The sequence below is a fragment of the Macrobrachium rosenbergii genome, chromosome 45, assembly GCF_040412425.1.
Source record: "Macrobrachium rosenbergii isolate ZJJX-2024 chromosome 45, ASM4041242v1, whole genome shotgun sequence".
Taxonomy (NCBI): Eukaryota; Metazoa; Arthropoda; class Malacostraca; order Decapoda; family Palaemonidae; genus Macrobrachium; species Macrobrachium rosenbergii.
The window spans coordinates 32,391,155-32,407,523 of NC_089785.1; the positions used below are offsets into that span (position 1 = coordinate 32,391,155).

General features: G+C 35.5%; 2 protein-coding genes across 37 annotated transcripts in view; one reads left to right on the forward strand and one right to left on the reverse strand.

Moving 5' to 3' along the window:
• Positions 1 to 2,983, forward strand: part of LOC136829894 (prolyl endopeptidase) — a 58,432-nt gene extending 55,449 nt beyond the window's left edge. For all 4 annotated transcript variants that reach the window (XM_067089011.1, XM_067089012.1, XM_067089013.1 and 1 more), the window contains exons 12-15: positions 540 to 752; positions 1,193 to 1,340; positions 1,584 to 1,763; positions 2,745 to 2,983. In XM_067089011.1, the coding sequence (XP_066945112.1) occupies positions 540 to 752; positions 1,193 to 1,340; positions 1,584 to 1,763; positions 2,745 to 2,807 (604 nt within the window). In that variant the 3' untranslated portion in view covers positions 2,808 to 2,983. The remainder of the gene's footprint in view (positions 1 to 539; positions 753 to 1,192; positions 1,341 to 1,583; positions 1,764 to 2,744) is intronic.
• Positions 2,984 to 3,413: 430 nt separating this feature from the next.
• The window catches only part of Itpr (Inositol 1,4,5,-trisphosphate receptor), a 226,011-nt gene continuing 213,055 nt past the window's right edge, over positions 3,414 to 16,369 (reverse strand). For 32 of the 33 annotated variants that reach the window (XM_067089008.1, XM_067089009.1, XM_067089006.1 and 29 more), the window contains 13 exons: positions 15,978 to 16,079; positions 15,086 to 15,223; positions 14,411 to 14,603; positions 13,666 to 13,788; positions 12,786 to 12,961; positions 12,266 to 12,430; positions 11,528 to 11,714; positions 10,876 to 11,001; positions 10,034 to 10,218; positions 8,966 to 9,131; positions 8,219 to 8,379; positions 7,727 to 7,888; positions 3,414 to 6,042 (listed from right to left, as the gene is read on the reverse strand). In XM_067089008.1, coding sequence (XP_066945109.1) covers positions 5,920 to 6,042; positions 7,727 to 7,888; positions 8,219 to 8,379; positions 8,966 to 9,131; positions 10,034 to 10,218; positions 10,876 to 11,001; positions 11,528 to 11,714; positions 12,266 to 12,430; positions 12,786 to 12,961; positions 13,666 to 13,788; positions 14,411 to 14,603; positions 15,086 to 15,223; positions 15,978 to 16,079 — 2,007 coding nt within the window. In that variant the 3' untranslated portion in view covers positions 3,414 to 5,919. The remainder of the gene's footprint in view (positions 6,043 to 7,726; positions 7,889 to 8,218; positions 8,380 to 8,965; positions 9,132 to 10,033; positions 10,219 to 10,875; positions 11,002 to 11,527; positions 11,715 to 12,265; positions 12,431 to 12,785; positions 12,962 to 13,665; positions 13,789 to 14,410; positions 14,604 to 15,085; positions 15,224 to 15,977; positions 16,080 to 16,369) is intronic. The other variant, XM_067089010.1, reaches the window with a different exon arrangement.

Consider the following 16,369-nt stretch of genomic DNA (forward strand, 5'->3'; position numbering starts at 1 on the left):
TGTTATATTTTAAAAACAAAGTATTTTTTTCATACAGACTCTTCATTTATATCAACCAAAATCCATGGTGAGGAGATTACCCCAAACACACTCACTTCAAAAGAAAATGACAGCAGATAGGTGGGTGTTTGCATGGATGTCCAGCAACCAGATAAACTTTTTGTGAAACAGGAAAAGTGACCTCTTGACCTCAGGGTTTCCAGGGATCCAAGGGTTACATGTGCACACCTAGTTGTATGTACCCATATTTCTGCTGTCATTTTCTTTCAACGGGAACAGAGTACTTGAAGGTCAATTCTATAACCACGAAGTTGGTTATGCCTAAATGGTTTGTTGTGAAACAAACATTTTCCATATGAAAACATAATTCAGATCAAAGGTGGATGTAATTCAGATCAAAGGTGGATGTTAAATAGGATATGCAAATCCACAACAGAATGTTATCAGAATCTCTGTCTCCATATTAGCCAATTACGTTATTAAGTTTTAAATGATAGCAGTCTTTTTATTTTTTTTCCCCAACTCCATTATTTTGACAGGGAGTATGGAGAGGCCTGGCACAACGCTGGGCGACTGCATAATAAGCAGAACGTATTTGACGACTTCCAGGCTGCAGCAGAGTATCTGATCAATGAAGGGTACACTTGTAACGGAAAGATAATCATTCAGGGCGGTTCCAATGGAGGTCTTTTGGTTGGGGCGTGTATCAATCAAAAGCCCGAATTGTTTGGAGCTGCCGTTGCTCAAGTTGGGTAAGGCCTGTGAACATCATTAGATAGCATTGTTTGGCATTATAGCCATAGGTTTGATACTCTTTATTATATATGATTTTTTTATTGATTATCAAGATATTCATTTTTTGTTAGCTGCAGGTATGCATACTCTGTTTTAGTGCCAAGACAAGGATGGTGATTATTTTATATATAAAAGCTCCATGAAGATACAGTTGACGAATCATGCCATATTTAAGTTTGTTGAAGATTCTTTTTAGCTTTAACAACCATAGGCCTTTATTTTCCATTTTTTATTGGTATTTTGTATCTTTTTATGTATATTTCTACTTGAACACTTATTGTGGTGAATGAATATTAAGTAAAAATTCACATTTTTCTAACAAATTTTTGTTACTGATGACCACAATAGTGTATGAAATGGAAATCAATAAAAAAAAATTGCATAAAATTTTTTTCAGTGTAATGGACATGTTACGTTTCCATAAATTCACGATTGGCTACGCCTGGTGCTCTGATTATGGAAATCCTGATGAGAAAGAACATTTTGATAATATAATCAAATATTCACCTCTCCACAATGTTAAAATACCTCCCCAAGATCTTCAGGTATGTTTTGCCGATGTTTCAGTTATTTAACATTTTTGCAGCCTAGAGATTTTATAGCATGATTTACTTTTACCTATGAAAGGCATTATCTTCTAATTTTCTTTTGGAAATCGCAAAAATGATTGGGGAATTGTCAAAACTCCACCAGAGAAGATGGAATTGGTTGTTGGTATAATGTTAAAAGTGTTGTAAAGTAATTCAGTAATAATGAATCAGTGACAACAGCCATCTTCTTTAATCTAGTACCCAGCAACCCTGATGTTGACTGCAGACCACGATGATCGAGTAGTGCCTCTTCATTCGTTCAAATTCACTGCCGAACTGCAGCATAAACTTGGAGGTGTGTCTTCGCAGACTAATCCTCTCCTAATTCGTATTGAAACCAAAGCCGGTCATGGTGGTGGAAAGCCTACAGCAAAGATTGTAAGTAGATGTTAGAGTATTTTTTAACATGTTAGTGATTTACTCTTGTTGCTTTTAGGTATGAAGTTAAAAAGTCAAGCATTGGGACATTTCGAGCTACTTATCACTTTAAAACAACTATGTATATCTATAGTAGACAAAATTCAAGCCACCAAAAGTCCCACAAACCTAAGGAGTGAATGTCCAAGTGAAAGACGAGTTATTATCCACATGAGAACAAGCAGTACATTTTAAAGATAATTTGCAGTCCCTTAACCACTATTCAGATGCCCCGCTGTCAATATAAAAATGATGTTGCACATCACTTTCATATACTGTATTTATATATGGGCAGTTCCTCACACCCCTACACTAGCTGCCAATAAATTTAAAAACCTTGCCTTGAAGCTTTAAGAACTAGACCAGTTGTTGCGGATGATATCCCTATAAAAAGACCGGGTTTTGGTTACAAAATAAAAGTGCCCATCTTGAGAATTTGCAATTTTGCTGAGCATCCTACCCCGCAGAATCTCAGGCATTAAGGAAACACTTGTATATGATTACTGGGGTTGTAATGAAATAAATAGTTTTATTGTAGTTTAACTTGTCCCTTACCTCAGTAAATGGCTTCATTTACCATTTTTATTGTAGTTATAAAACTACAGGAGATTTGTATTTTAAGAGACAAGTGGCAAACATTGAATGAGAAACCTGACTTAAAAATGAATGATACAGATTGCTGTTAGTGATGAACGTATACTGTCAACTAAGTATAGGGCCTTTGCAATTCCGTGTATCCTGAGGAGTTGAACTTAAATATTAGCCTCCTAATCCCTAGCTAACTATATCATACATTGAGCAATGTACTGTATTTGAGTAAAAGAGTAATTTTGTTCTTGCATGAATACTGTACTTATTACCTTCTCATAATGTTTTAATTTATCCAGTTTTGTTTTGATAAAGTAGCAGCTGCACCACTGAGATGACATTCTATAATTTCAGATTGAGGAACACACCGACATCTTTTGCTTCGTCATGCAGTCTTTAGGATTGGAGATTTCATGACCACCATACAAAGACGTTACTCGGTCTTCGAAACTGTAAAGTTATGCATATTTGCAAATTGGATTCCAGCTATTTTTTCTATGGCCAGTGAACTTTGTATACCAAATGAAATTACATTGTTTGGGTTTGCAACTTGTATGCAATTGAGTAATGAAATTATGAAATGTGCACTTTGAGGAATGATTTTAATCGAACCCTTTTAGGCTGTAATTGTGATTGCAAGTGGAGAGTTTATCCTGAACTTTTTTCGAGACCCAGAGAAGTAAATGCTACCTAATTGTTCCCACGTAAATCAGTTATCTTTCAGTATAAGGCAGCTCAGGTGAGTAACTTCATCTATAATATCGTACAATATTAATTTACCTTCAGTTTTTCATTACAGTGTTTAATGACTATCTTCTCTATTATAAATTTCTTTTAAAGTCGCCACAAGTCATACTGTTAGACTTTCCAATAATTTCCCCCCCAAGTGATGGTAAAATTAAAGTTGGATACGAAAGTAGGAAGAGCTTGAGGAGAATGGATGAAAACAAAAATGGCCTGTTGTATTTGATAACCCATTCAGGAACTTCCAAGTGCTCAAAATTCAAGTGTAAAGTGAAAGTGTTTCCACTGGATTACAGCTTTATTGTCAGCATACATATGTAGCAAACAACTATCAGAAGTTATGTTATTGCTTAAGGTCATCTGAATACCTAAGGGCTTCTAAACTGAAATCAGTACACTGATGTAGAGTAGCTACAGTTAATGACGCAATTGAACTGGTGTCCAAAAAACCTAAACCGAGAGCCTGTAGTAATAATCTAAGCAGTTTTTAGGTTGTTACATAGGGGTAAAATTTACCTCGGGTAAGTATGTTTAGTCGAACAAAAGTTCACCGATTATGTGGAAAACAGATCTTAAGACTTCTTACAAAGGTTTTATTAAGTCAAGTTACCTGAATGGAAGATTTTTCATTGTGTAACTGATACTGATATAAATACATATAGGGTAGTTACTTCTGTAATATACTGTAACATATAATGAAATCCATATACTTCAGTACTGCTCTCTCAGAAGACAAAAGATGACTGTCATGTAACTTTCAGGTTCTATGTGAAGTTAGTTCGTGTCCAAATTCTTTTCTGAGAAAATCTGTCAACCAGTGTAATTCATTCTAGCTTTAAAAATGGTTTTGTCATCGTGCCCCGTTTTATACAAATTTCTAAAAGAACACAGTCTCAATAGACAAGAAAATACAGAATTTAAGAAAATATCCTTCTATAGCAATTTCAGTTTCTAAAAATATATTCACAGTACATTAAGATTACTTATTTGTCACAATGAGACAGCTTGAAAAATGTAATACTGAAGTTAATTACTGTTAGACTTGACAACCGACATTCACTGAAGGGTCAAAATTTCCCTCAAAACTGTTGGTCTGATCTACAGAAATGATTATGGTCCTTAGCAAAGCCAGGTTTGTAAATAATATTTTTGTATACACAGATCATACTCTACTGAACATTTTTACATTTTGCAAACACCCCCAGTTATGTATACCAGCTGTCACTGCAACGAAAGGAAGCATTTTGGAGTTCACAGTGAATGTTGGTTGCAATTTAAGTACTCAACACACCACAGGCTGTGGAAATCATTTGTTAATGTAGCTTTTCTATTGTAGGGATTTACACATGGACAGAATTGCTTAATCTAAGCTCCTTTTTTTGTGTTTATCATTTCAAAAACTCTTAACTTTTACTTAAAAACTATGCAATAATCTATGAACACAGGAGACATTTTTTATAACAAAGAAACACTTGAAATAAAAGGGAACTATGAGTTACTATGATATCTGTAAAAACAGAACTTTATACATAATACAGTTATGTTGCTAAAAGAAAAAAACAGCAGTGTGTGTGTGTGACAAATTCCAAGTGTCCACATCACACACGTATATTTAACATTTCTTAATTCTAGTGGCATTCTGGTACATCAACAGAAAAGTTTTGTTAAACCATCAATTACTACACAAACATTTATCAGGTCCAGTTTAAAGATTATTAAAAAATTTTAATGTTTCGGTAATCCTTTACAACCACATCAAACGAATGAGAAATGTGTGCTCTTTTTATTTTGTTCAAACTATTCTGGTTGGTTTTTAAAACTATCCTAATGTAACTACAAACATTCATGTACATTAAAATGCGACAAAACTGTATTTTAAAAATGACATTTAATAAAGCTTTGGGAACGTACAAAATCATAATAATTAAGATATTCGGGCAAGCTTGAGGGTGAACGCAGTGCCCTAGAATTTCCTCACTTGCATATAATGAAACACTGAAGTGCCACAAGAAAAGAAGTCTTACTTGATGTTACCAGAATGTGTTTTTTCACTTGAATGATAGGTACCAAATATATTTATCACTTCTGATATATGCTGTATATAGTCGAGCATGTCTGGAAGCAGTATGTTACATAAAAAGGAGTATTTTACATAAAAATATCAACATCTTCTATGAACAGCAGATGAATAATTGTAAAGTATGTGGAATGAAATGAAGACTAGATATTTAAAAAATAATATAACTAACAACTCATGGACATCCATATTACACTTGACACAATGCAGAATATTGTTTAAATGTTTAAATAAGTCAACTCCATCGTGAAGAACTGGGTTAAACAGAAAATGAGATGCTATAAACTATACACATTTTAACAATAATATTCAACTTATTAAACAAATTATACAACAATAAACACAATAAAAATCTTTATAACATCACATGTATACACTATAATACTTCAGATTTGAGAACCTCTGCATCAATAATAATTTGCTTAAAACCCTCTTCCGTAATATGCAGATCTGACAACATCAACAATTTCAACATGAAATACATACTTTCAATATTTGTGCAGGACACAACAACAGTAATATCATTAATTTCCGATATGATTATTTTTATTTTTTAAATTAACAGCAATTAAAACAAATTCACAAAACAACAGTTATTGAATGACCCTAAAATGAGCAAAATCTTCTTGGAAAATATTGATGACCACCAAACGTTACTTTGTTTCACGACAATTCTTTGGCGTCTGGAAAGGGAAACAGCGATGTGTTTCACTGGTATTGTTGGACTGGCTCCACTGTCCCTGGTGGCATATACTGCGCTTGCTGCGGGTTATAGTTGCTGGTGCTTCCTAACATCCCACGGCGACTTCTGTACTTCTGTTGTTTTGCCATCTGAAATTCGTAATTAATGTTGAAGTAGAAAGCCTCTTGTCCAAATGATCTGAACCAAAAGTGTTCTGGATAATTAATTCTCGGCCTACAGCATGGCCTCGTTAAGTTTGTAAGCCTTACTAAGTCATGATACTGATTAGTTTAAAAACTATAACTACCTAATACAATGATAAACTGATTGCATGATAGAATGTTGAATCTGTTCACTCTTAAGTAATATTTAGTGAAATAAAAAAAAAACTGGTACTTAAAACTAGAATTCTATTGAATCGCTCTGTGGTAAGTTACTGTTTTGGTCCAGAATACATCTTACATGCAGGAATAGCTTATACACTTAAGATAAAAGTCTTAAGTCTGCAAAATACAGGCGGTCCCCGGTTTACGACGGGGGTTCCGTTCTTACGCCGCGTCGTAAACCGAAAATCGTCGTAAGCCGGAAAATCGTCAAAAATCATAAGAAAACCTTACTTTTAATGCTCTGGGTGCATTGAAAACGATGTAAACTGCATTATTATTGAGTTTTACATAAAAAAAACCTTCAAATTATGATTATTCTGCCGTTTTGGGGCCATATTTCTTCCGTCGGATCGGCGTATGACGCGTCGTAACCCCGGAACATGCGTTGTAAGCCGGGAAATAATTTCTGATGAATATATTTGAAAAGCGTCGTAACCTCGGAACGTCGTAAGCCGGAACCGTCGTAAACCGGGGACTGACTGTATATACAATTTACCCACTTTGCTGTGGATACCAGCAGCTTTGCTTCAGCTCCCAGTCTTGTGTGCTTCTCTTACACAATGATCAGCAGTTTCTGCAGTTATTGTTTCTAAAGTGCATTACATCTGTATATTCTTTACTTAAATCACGTCCAAAAAAGATAAGGCTCCTGGTGCTGTTAGAAGTACAACAAGATGCTAAAAAAAGTGAAGACTGCCAAAAAAAACTTCAAATGATTTTCTACATATGCAGGCTCGTATGCTATGGTTGCCTGCCATCATGGCATCAACGGGTCAATTGCGAAGGAAACGTTAACAGTTGCCAAAATACTACATCCAGTGAATTGCTTCTTTCTCTTGCATGGAAGCAGTTACTTTTCTGTGAGTGCATGACTGCTATAAAAAAAAAGGCATCCCAACATACTCAAAAATGGCTTGAGGAAAGGCTTGTCCTAATACGAATTCATGCTAGTAGAAGGTGAAACGTCCAGCTCTGAAGACCTGTATGAGAAGTACTTTGCCATTCCGAAACAGAAAAACCAACTACAGTATTAATTAACTTTTCTGATAAGCATACTTTAGTCCAGCAATTCTTTAAATTTTAATACATAAGGAGCTCGTTATTTTGGGAAACTGAACTGGCAATATATTTTTTTAATCTAAAACAAGTTATTGCTTAAACAATCTAATGGAGAGCTTTGGTACTGTTTTAATTTTTGCACTTATTAAGAAGCACATCTATCTTTCAGGGTTAGGTTAAGGCCAACTGTATTTCCTTGCTCCTCTCTTGACCTGTTTTGTTCAGGCCTGCGCTGGATAAAGCCATGGGGATGCTTATCCCACTGGCTTCTGCATTTCAGAAATGCAAACTGAACTGAGAAGAAAAACAATGATTAAAATCTCGCAATACAATCACTAACATCAAACTTTATAAGGGAATAACAAACTCAAGCAATTCGATGACTAACCTCTTCTTTTAATTCCGTTAACTGGCCGACAAGATTATCTACAAGTGCCTGAGTTCGATCAAGTTTGGCATTGAGACATCTAACCTCATTGACTTCTCCCTCAGCCTCTCCAATGCTCAAAGACATGGCTCGCATTCGTGGGAACCAATTTAAATCTTTCTCCTGAAATTATATTTATGTAAGAATCTCACATAATTGAAAATCGTCCAGAAAAAAGTAAATACTCGACTAAACTTACGCTACATGCAGCCTTCTCTACAGCCAATAGAACTTCTTGTGTATAATGAAATGTTTTTAATATATATACTGGGTATTTTATCCACCTAAGCAGCAAACTTGTGTCAATATAAAACTCCACAACACATTTACAAATGTATTTCACAAGACAACTGTTTGATATTATTTTCAGGAATTTTATGTCACATGCCTGCAATTTCTGACATATATATATATATAAAAATCACTGCTCAGAAAACTTGAAAGCCAACATACCTGCACTAGAGTATAGACGTAGCTTTCAGGTCCAGTGAATTCTGTTGGATCTTTGACACTAACGTGGACATAGAAGTACAAATAATGCCACATGTTGTGTTCTCGCTTTATGTGGTCTTCAAAACTGACCGCTTTGTTGTCGAAACTGGCACGTTTCAAACCTAGGAAATAAGATACAACACATTATATAGAGATATAGTTATAGATTTTATGGAAAACTGTGCGATAAAAACGCCTAAATACATAAATGACACATTAATACTGAAGGAGACTATTTATTATTATTATTTATTATTATTATTATTATTATTATATTATTACTATTATTAATTTTTTTACCCAAGACAAAATACTTCACTCAAAGGCAGGGTTGAAGGGTTTGTCTTTAAAAATAACATTTTAATTTTATTTAATAACTTGCAGCTGTTTAAATATCTGATAACATTACTAGATAAATTGATAATGGAGATTCTAAAAAAAAATTCAATGATTTGTTTACATAACTTGAAATACCTGACCTGAGTCATGTGAACAACCCATCAATATACTGTATATTTCATCTGTGAGAAAAGATGACTTCACCGTGGCATTATAATGTACTTGGTTTGCAAAATTCCACAATCCAATAATGAGTTTTCAGCTTTACTGTTATAAGTGGACATTACAGGAACAGTAAAAGTACAGCATGAAGTCTTTCACAAAAGATAATACAAACTAAACCGTACATTGCATAAAGAGCAAACTTACCACAAATGAAGCAAGAGTTCTTCAAGATCTCTTCAGAGTTCTGCTTTTCACTCCTGAGATCAGCGAAAGTATCGATGATGACACCAAAGATGAGATTGAGCACAATGATGATAACAATGAAGAAGAACAACAGGTCATAAATAACACGAGCAGCAAACAGGTTTTCCTGTAACAATACAAATAAAATTACTCGTCAGCCACACAATTGTGCATCACAGTGCTCCACAAGTCCAACATATTTATCTAAAGAAACTTATCTTTAATTCTTCCTCACTTATGACAAGAAAATGCCAAACTAGTCAGATAGATTAAAAGACAAGCTAAATTTACTCATTCCACAGCTAGCAACCTTGTCCCATAAATCAATACTTTAAAGAAGGGTAATAAAAACTAGCCTTTAGACCAAGTAAAAGAAAGCAGTTCAAAGTAACAATGCTCCTCCTCAGCAGAAAAAGAAACCAAAAATGGTGAAAGCCTACAGTAGGGCCTGGAGGCTGGTCGAATTGCATCAGGTCACCGTAAGAGCCGAGATGTTAAGAGAAAGTAACATGCCCCTAAAAATGGACACCTTTATCAAAGTTAAAACATTTCTGAACAAAATAGTAGGTAGTGCCATCAGTGCACCTCATGCAGTGCACTGTAGGCATTACTTAAGGTTCTTTGCAGCATGCCTTTGGCCCCTAGCTGCAACCCTTTTTTGTTTGTTTTACTATACCTCCTTTCATATTCTCTTCCATCATACTTTCCACCCTCTCCTGACAATTGATTCATAGTGCACCTGCTTTGAGGTTTTCCTCCTGTTATACCTTTCAAACTTATACTGTCAATTTCCATTTCAGAGCTGAATGACCTCATTGGTCCCAGTGCTTGGCCTTTGGTCTAAATTCTATATTCAATTCTGAACAAAATATTTGTAACGAATGGTCTTAAAACCAGGTCTTTTTCTTCCTTAAAGGTGAAATGTCATTCTTTCTTCCTCCCTCTTGAGAGATTCCCGTTTGCTTTAAGCTGAGCGTTATGAATAAAAATTACGATACAACAGTTATCCAGACTGCAGCACATACTTACGCTATTTGAGGGAGCCCTAAGAATATCTCCTATGCCACCGCCACTGCGAAGGCCATGGTTGAGGGTTGTGACGATGCACATGATTAAGGACGAACAGGCTTGCTCTTTCATGTCCTCCACTTCCAACAACATTTGTCCTTTGTTCTCCAAGGGAGCCAGTACATCCTTACTAATACTGCTAATGACTGGAATATAAAAGATTAATCCAATACTTTATCTGCCAAAGTGAATGGAATGGAGAAGTACAATAAATTATATTTTCTGCCACCCATAAATTATTTTCCATAATAGACGTCATCACACAGTCTGCAAGTCATTTCTATCATGCTTCTTGGATACGAATTCTCTTCCAGCCCAATGCCTATTCCACACCACCTTTGAAGGCTTCCAAATTACGCACCCTTTTCACCAACATGAATATTTCCCATGTCACAAAAATGATTCACCTTTGCACATACGAGTATACTAAACTTTTTACCAAGTTGTCATATCTGCATTTCTCCTGCTTTCAAGTTTCAATACTTATTGGACACATTCACTACTCAATTCATGTTAGCAAATTCCACATTTGGTCTTTCATCCATGAGTCATTTCCTTGCATCAGTTCCAAAGGAGAGAAGTTTATATTTCATGTTTCATTTCAGATTTCATATTCAATTTCTACAATTAAACAAAAAAACTATGTATCTACTGAAAAAGTTATCTCCTACATATAAATCATGCAGTGGAACATAATTTGAATAAAACTATTCACACTTATTGTAACTAAATGTTTCCTTATGCAGTAAACAAAATTTCAACATATAAAAATTTATAAATGCATCATACATTATACCACTTACATTCTTGGTGGGCGCTTGTCTCTTCATCTGAGCAGTCTGCTCCAATCTCACAGGTCCTCTCAAGGCCACTTAAACTCGTCTTGACATATTCACGCACTTTACTGTCGATGTCTTCCTTGATCTCCTCTGAAACACCACAGGAATTTCAAAGCTCAGTCCACCATACGGACAAATACTATTCAAAATTTGACACTGCACAGGATATGATGACAAAGTATTTATCTACTGGAGTTCTCAAGATCTATATAGCAAAAATACCACAGGGTAAGAAGGGACCCTTATGGGGTGACTGGTTTTGTCTAAAAAGTTCTCAAACTAAGGTGTGTAATACTGTATCTCTGGGTGTAATAATGTACCTCTGGGAAGAGGAAAGTTTTTGGAAAACATTAGAGATTGTGAATGAAATGAGACATCATACTGCTGTTGAAAATAAATATCAGCAAAGTTACCTTATAAGGATAAACGGAAATCAAGCATGGTAACAGTTATTTGCAAGTTTATGGTAAGGATGATGATAAAATGAGAGAACAGATGAGTAAAGAATGAAACATGAGTTAAAACAAGACAAGAAAAATTTGTGGATTAAGTGTCCAAAATATTAATGCAGTTATTGGAAAAAATTCAGTGTACGAGAACATAAAGTGAAGCTTACCCCATCCTACAACTTCATCGGTGACATCCACTATGAAATCATTCCTGAAGAACATGTACCCTATTATGGAGAACATGTACACCAGGATGAGTGCCAATGCTGCAGTTAAAATAATGGACCAGCCATTACGAGTCACTGACCTCATCACATTCAACAGTGTTTCTTCTCTGTAGACCACGTCAAATAGCTGTGGAACACATGGGAGACATAATATCTGTAGTAGACCTCTTTTTGAACTTATGAATATGTAAAAATAGTTTATATTTGTCCAGGAACCTCTTACTTGTGAAATACTGTACAACACTGTGTTATGAATTGTCTTAACATGACAACTGAGAATATTCTCAACACTCAATGAGAGAATATTCTCGACACTCAATGAGAGAATATTCTCGACACTCAATGAGAGGTAAAAACTGGACCTGTGCCAAGGTCATCCAAAACCAGAGGACACTGGTAGAAAGCAACTGCCAAAAACAATGTATATGGGAGGCCAAAACATTAATTATAATTCTTATTATTTAGTAGCTTAAGCAAACAAGCAAATTAAGTTTACTCTCCTAACTGACTTGAAAATTTTGTTTTTAAAAGTAAAATTTACATTGCACTTAAAAAATGGCATTTCTTCACAAACAAAATGATTCATTACGCTGAAAATAACTGTGTAACTTATTTCCAAATTTCACACTCACAAGTGACTAAAGTTTCAACAGTTATGTAAAATATCAATTAACTTACCAATACACAGTAGCAGAAAGGGTGTACCGAGAGACCCAGGACACAGAATATAAGATATACTATGTTATATAACAGTTCCGTGTCGGTTACTTGCTGCTCCAGGCTTTTCGCAAACGTTCCTTTATTCCCCATTATGCTGACTAGGTGAATTCCTTTTATCAACACCTGAAATATATATGAACTGTGTCACAGACCCTCACCTGGTAATTACAGTATAGCAATTTAATTCATTAACGCATGATTGATGGCAAGAGAATACTTCAACAGCGTTACTGATGCTGCCGATAATAAGCATAAGATAGGCCATGAAACTACTATAAATTGACAAGAACTGTTTCTCTGACATGCTGCTATTTCCAGTATATATTTAAATTTGTTGATTAAACTCTGTTATTCTTCTGTATTTTTTCCATACAAGCAGCATTCTATCCTTGTAGATACTTGCTTGCAATTTATTGATTTTTCTTGCTAGTTTCATTAAAAAAGTTTGTTCACTCTGAACAGCTGAAACAACACTTACATTACCACTCCCAAGCAGCCATAACGTTGGTTCCGGCCCAACCGAGAATATGAGGCGCATGATAGTGATGGCACCGAGCAGGTACTGGAGTATTGTTTTGTTGGGAAACATCACAACAATGGCAAGTGCTATTAACAGAACAACCCACACCAATCCATTAATGTGTCCATAGAGATCTACAAAAAAGAAAAGACAAAAACTTTAACAAACAAGAAGGGCTGAACTTCCACCATGGGTTATCAAACCATAGCATGAGAAATAATGTTAATTCTTATCTACACTTTGTGGATTAATGCATCTGGGGATGGGGAGGGATTTCCAAAACTTCTTCTAGTGTCTAAGTGTAACAGACCTTGATAATCCACATGGTGGCAAGGCTTGCAATAGTTACAAAATGAATGGGCATAGAGAGGTCAGTTTTAATGGTGAATTGTCAGAGAGAGGCTTAAGAAATAACTGAGTATGAATTCAATTTATAATCAACCAGTACACAATTAACATAGCATGGTCCAACCCAGCTGTTAGTAATTATCCCAAAAAAATCAGTTGTCCTTACTGGCAGTCCGCGGGTTATGTCAGGGGTTCCGCTCCTGAAACGCGATGTAAGCCAGAACGCCGTATTAAATAATCACTAAAAATGAGAGATAAAGTGACGAAAGCCTCACCTTTAATCCTTCGCTTGTCCCAACTGATTTACCTTGCTTCTGGTGAGGTAATACTCTTACGGCACGCTGTCTGAAAAGACGTAACCTCGGAACATCCACAACGTAACCCGGGGACTGCCTATATTTAGTAGCTTAAAGACTAAGCAAGTTACATTTCCATCTTAGAGGGTTGGCCAAGATATAACTTAAACGCTGGCACTTTAAGAATAACTTACGCGGTAACTGACTAGTAAACGGATAGTAGAAAGCAACGATGAGATTTATCATGAGAGCCAACAAGAAGAGGAGTTTTCCCCAGAGAGACATATAATTACTTATGGTTGATAACACAGCCTGACCTGTGAAGAAGAGAGACAAAATGGAAGATTTAGAAAGACATAAAATTTTTCATACAAACCCAATATATACCGTAATTGTAATTAGACTTAATTTGCAGTCAGGACTTCAACACTGATGATAAAGTTAATTATGACCTCTGGGTTTATCATGAAACAATTATTTACATTCAATAAAAACTACATTACTGAGACTGTGTAAGTAAATAATGATTTAGGACCATTCAGTAAGGAGCACTAAATTTACTAAAGTCAGTTATTAACTTCTGAAAACAGCAGCTCTCCATCTTAACAAGAATGATGTTTTCCAAACTAAGGAAGTGATTCACAAATAACAATATACATACACTGTGCTTCACAATACCTAAAACTGAGACTGCAATGGCAACAAAATTTAGGCCAAAGGCCCAGCACTGGGACCTGTGAGGTCATTCAGCACTGAAAATAATGTTAAAACAAATGTTAGGAGAGGGTGGAAAGTAAGATGGAAGAAAGAGAATATGAACAGAGGTATAGTAAAAGGAATGAAAGGCAGGCACTGCAGCTAGGGGTTGAAGGGACATTGCAAAGAACCTTAAATAATGCCTACAGTGCTCTGATGGGGTTGAAGCTGAGATTAACTTACTTTTCAACTTCTTCTGCCACTGCATTTCTATAAACATGTCATGGCACTTCTCAAAGAAATCTGTAACTTTGGACCCTTGCTCATCCAATTCAGCAGTATAATACACTCTGTGCTTGGTCTCTGGCGTTAAATAATTACAAATCTCTTGAATAGGGAAGACTATCTGTTCCATCGTTCGGTCACTTCTTACAATCTGTAACAAGTCAATTTACTAGATCCCAGATCTTCAACACAACATACTGTACATAGAACCCAAAGGCAAATATAAAATCTATTTCTGTGGAATAATCAATCCTGTTAATTCTGTTCCTTTTTAACATTTAATTTTGAAGCTGATTCTATTCTCACTTTGTTTTATACACAGTTCATTTTATGCAATTTATTCCTCAATCAAAATACAATGAGTACTGTTTCTGACAAGTGAAACAGCTAAATGTACAAAAGTGCAACTACTGAAGTGAAAGACACACACACACACACACACACACACACACACACACACACACACACACACACACACACACACACATATATATATATATATATATATATATATATATATATATATATATATATATATATATATATATATATATATATATATCAATACACAATGAACACCATAGAAATCTCTCACAGCTCCTCACTTCAACATAAATAAATGGAAAGACTCACTTCAATCTGAGCAGTATTGTCACGATAATGTGAGAGTGCTTGGCTGAGCTTCTCATTGTTACTCTTGCAAAGCATTTCCTCCAGTTCTTTGTTATGTTTTGCTAACTGGTGACACAGTAGGTAGATATTGTGACCAACCTGGAACACAGATACAACAATGTACACTAATTCTGGACCACATAAAGCAAGGGTTCTCAACCTGGGGTTCACGAACCCCCAGGGGTTCACAGGAAGGTTTCCAGGGGTACTTGGATGGCTGACAAAAAAGTATTTTAAACTTCAGCTCCGGTTGAGGGTGTGGCAGTGGGGACGGTTGCGACTTGCGAGGACATTCAGTCAGCTAGCTGCCAGGCACTGATGCTTGTAATATTCATGTTTCTGCTTAAAGTCATTAAACTTTAAAATCATTTAATAATATCCTTTGCAGTACCATTGTATATTCAATATACAATGGTCATATATTGACTAACTCAATATACTAAATTGAGTTAGTCAATGTATTGGTGTCAGCTTACTGGGGGTTCGGGTTGATGGTCTTATAACTTGGGGGGTACTTAACGGGCAAAAGGTTGAGAACCCCTGACATAAAGAATCAGACAGCAGGTGCACAAGACAGAAGATAAGGAGGTTGTTGTTGTTGCAATAACATAATTTGACTAGACCCTGAGGTCATATTTCTAGACAACTACGGCTCACGCAAAAGTACTGATTTTCACGAGGTCAAAATCAGAGCAAGGTAAAGTCTAAAGAAACTGGATAGCTAGGCAGGAATTCCTGGGGCGCAAAATGCTCTACAAACTTTATGATAGAAAACAAACTTTCTTTGCAATCATACCTACGGAAATGCATAAAATAAAACGCCTAACAAAAAGAATATGCAAATAGTACTAACTTCTTTGGGTGAAACACCATCATCATTATCAGCTGATCCATCGTCGAAAATCTCTTCGTCATCCATGTTTTCTTGATGGTATAAATTAGATACAATGTCAAGCTAGAAAGAAAAGAATTTAGAAATGTATATTCAAGTTACATGAATGTAAATGTGATACAAAAGGCATCATCAATTTTTACAGCAAGCTTAAACTCTGGCAAAAAAATTCCTTATACCATCAAGTATGATGGCCATGAAAATTACCCTGATGAGCTTTACTAAGGAAAGTAAAAAATTTTCAGCATAAATTTCATAAAACATAAGCAGCCGTCATAATTCTTATTGTGATGTGCCACTGTAGAAGCATAGAAGACAGGTAATCCAATACCTTCATCAGTCAATGGCATAAA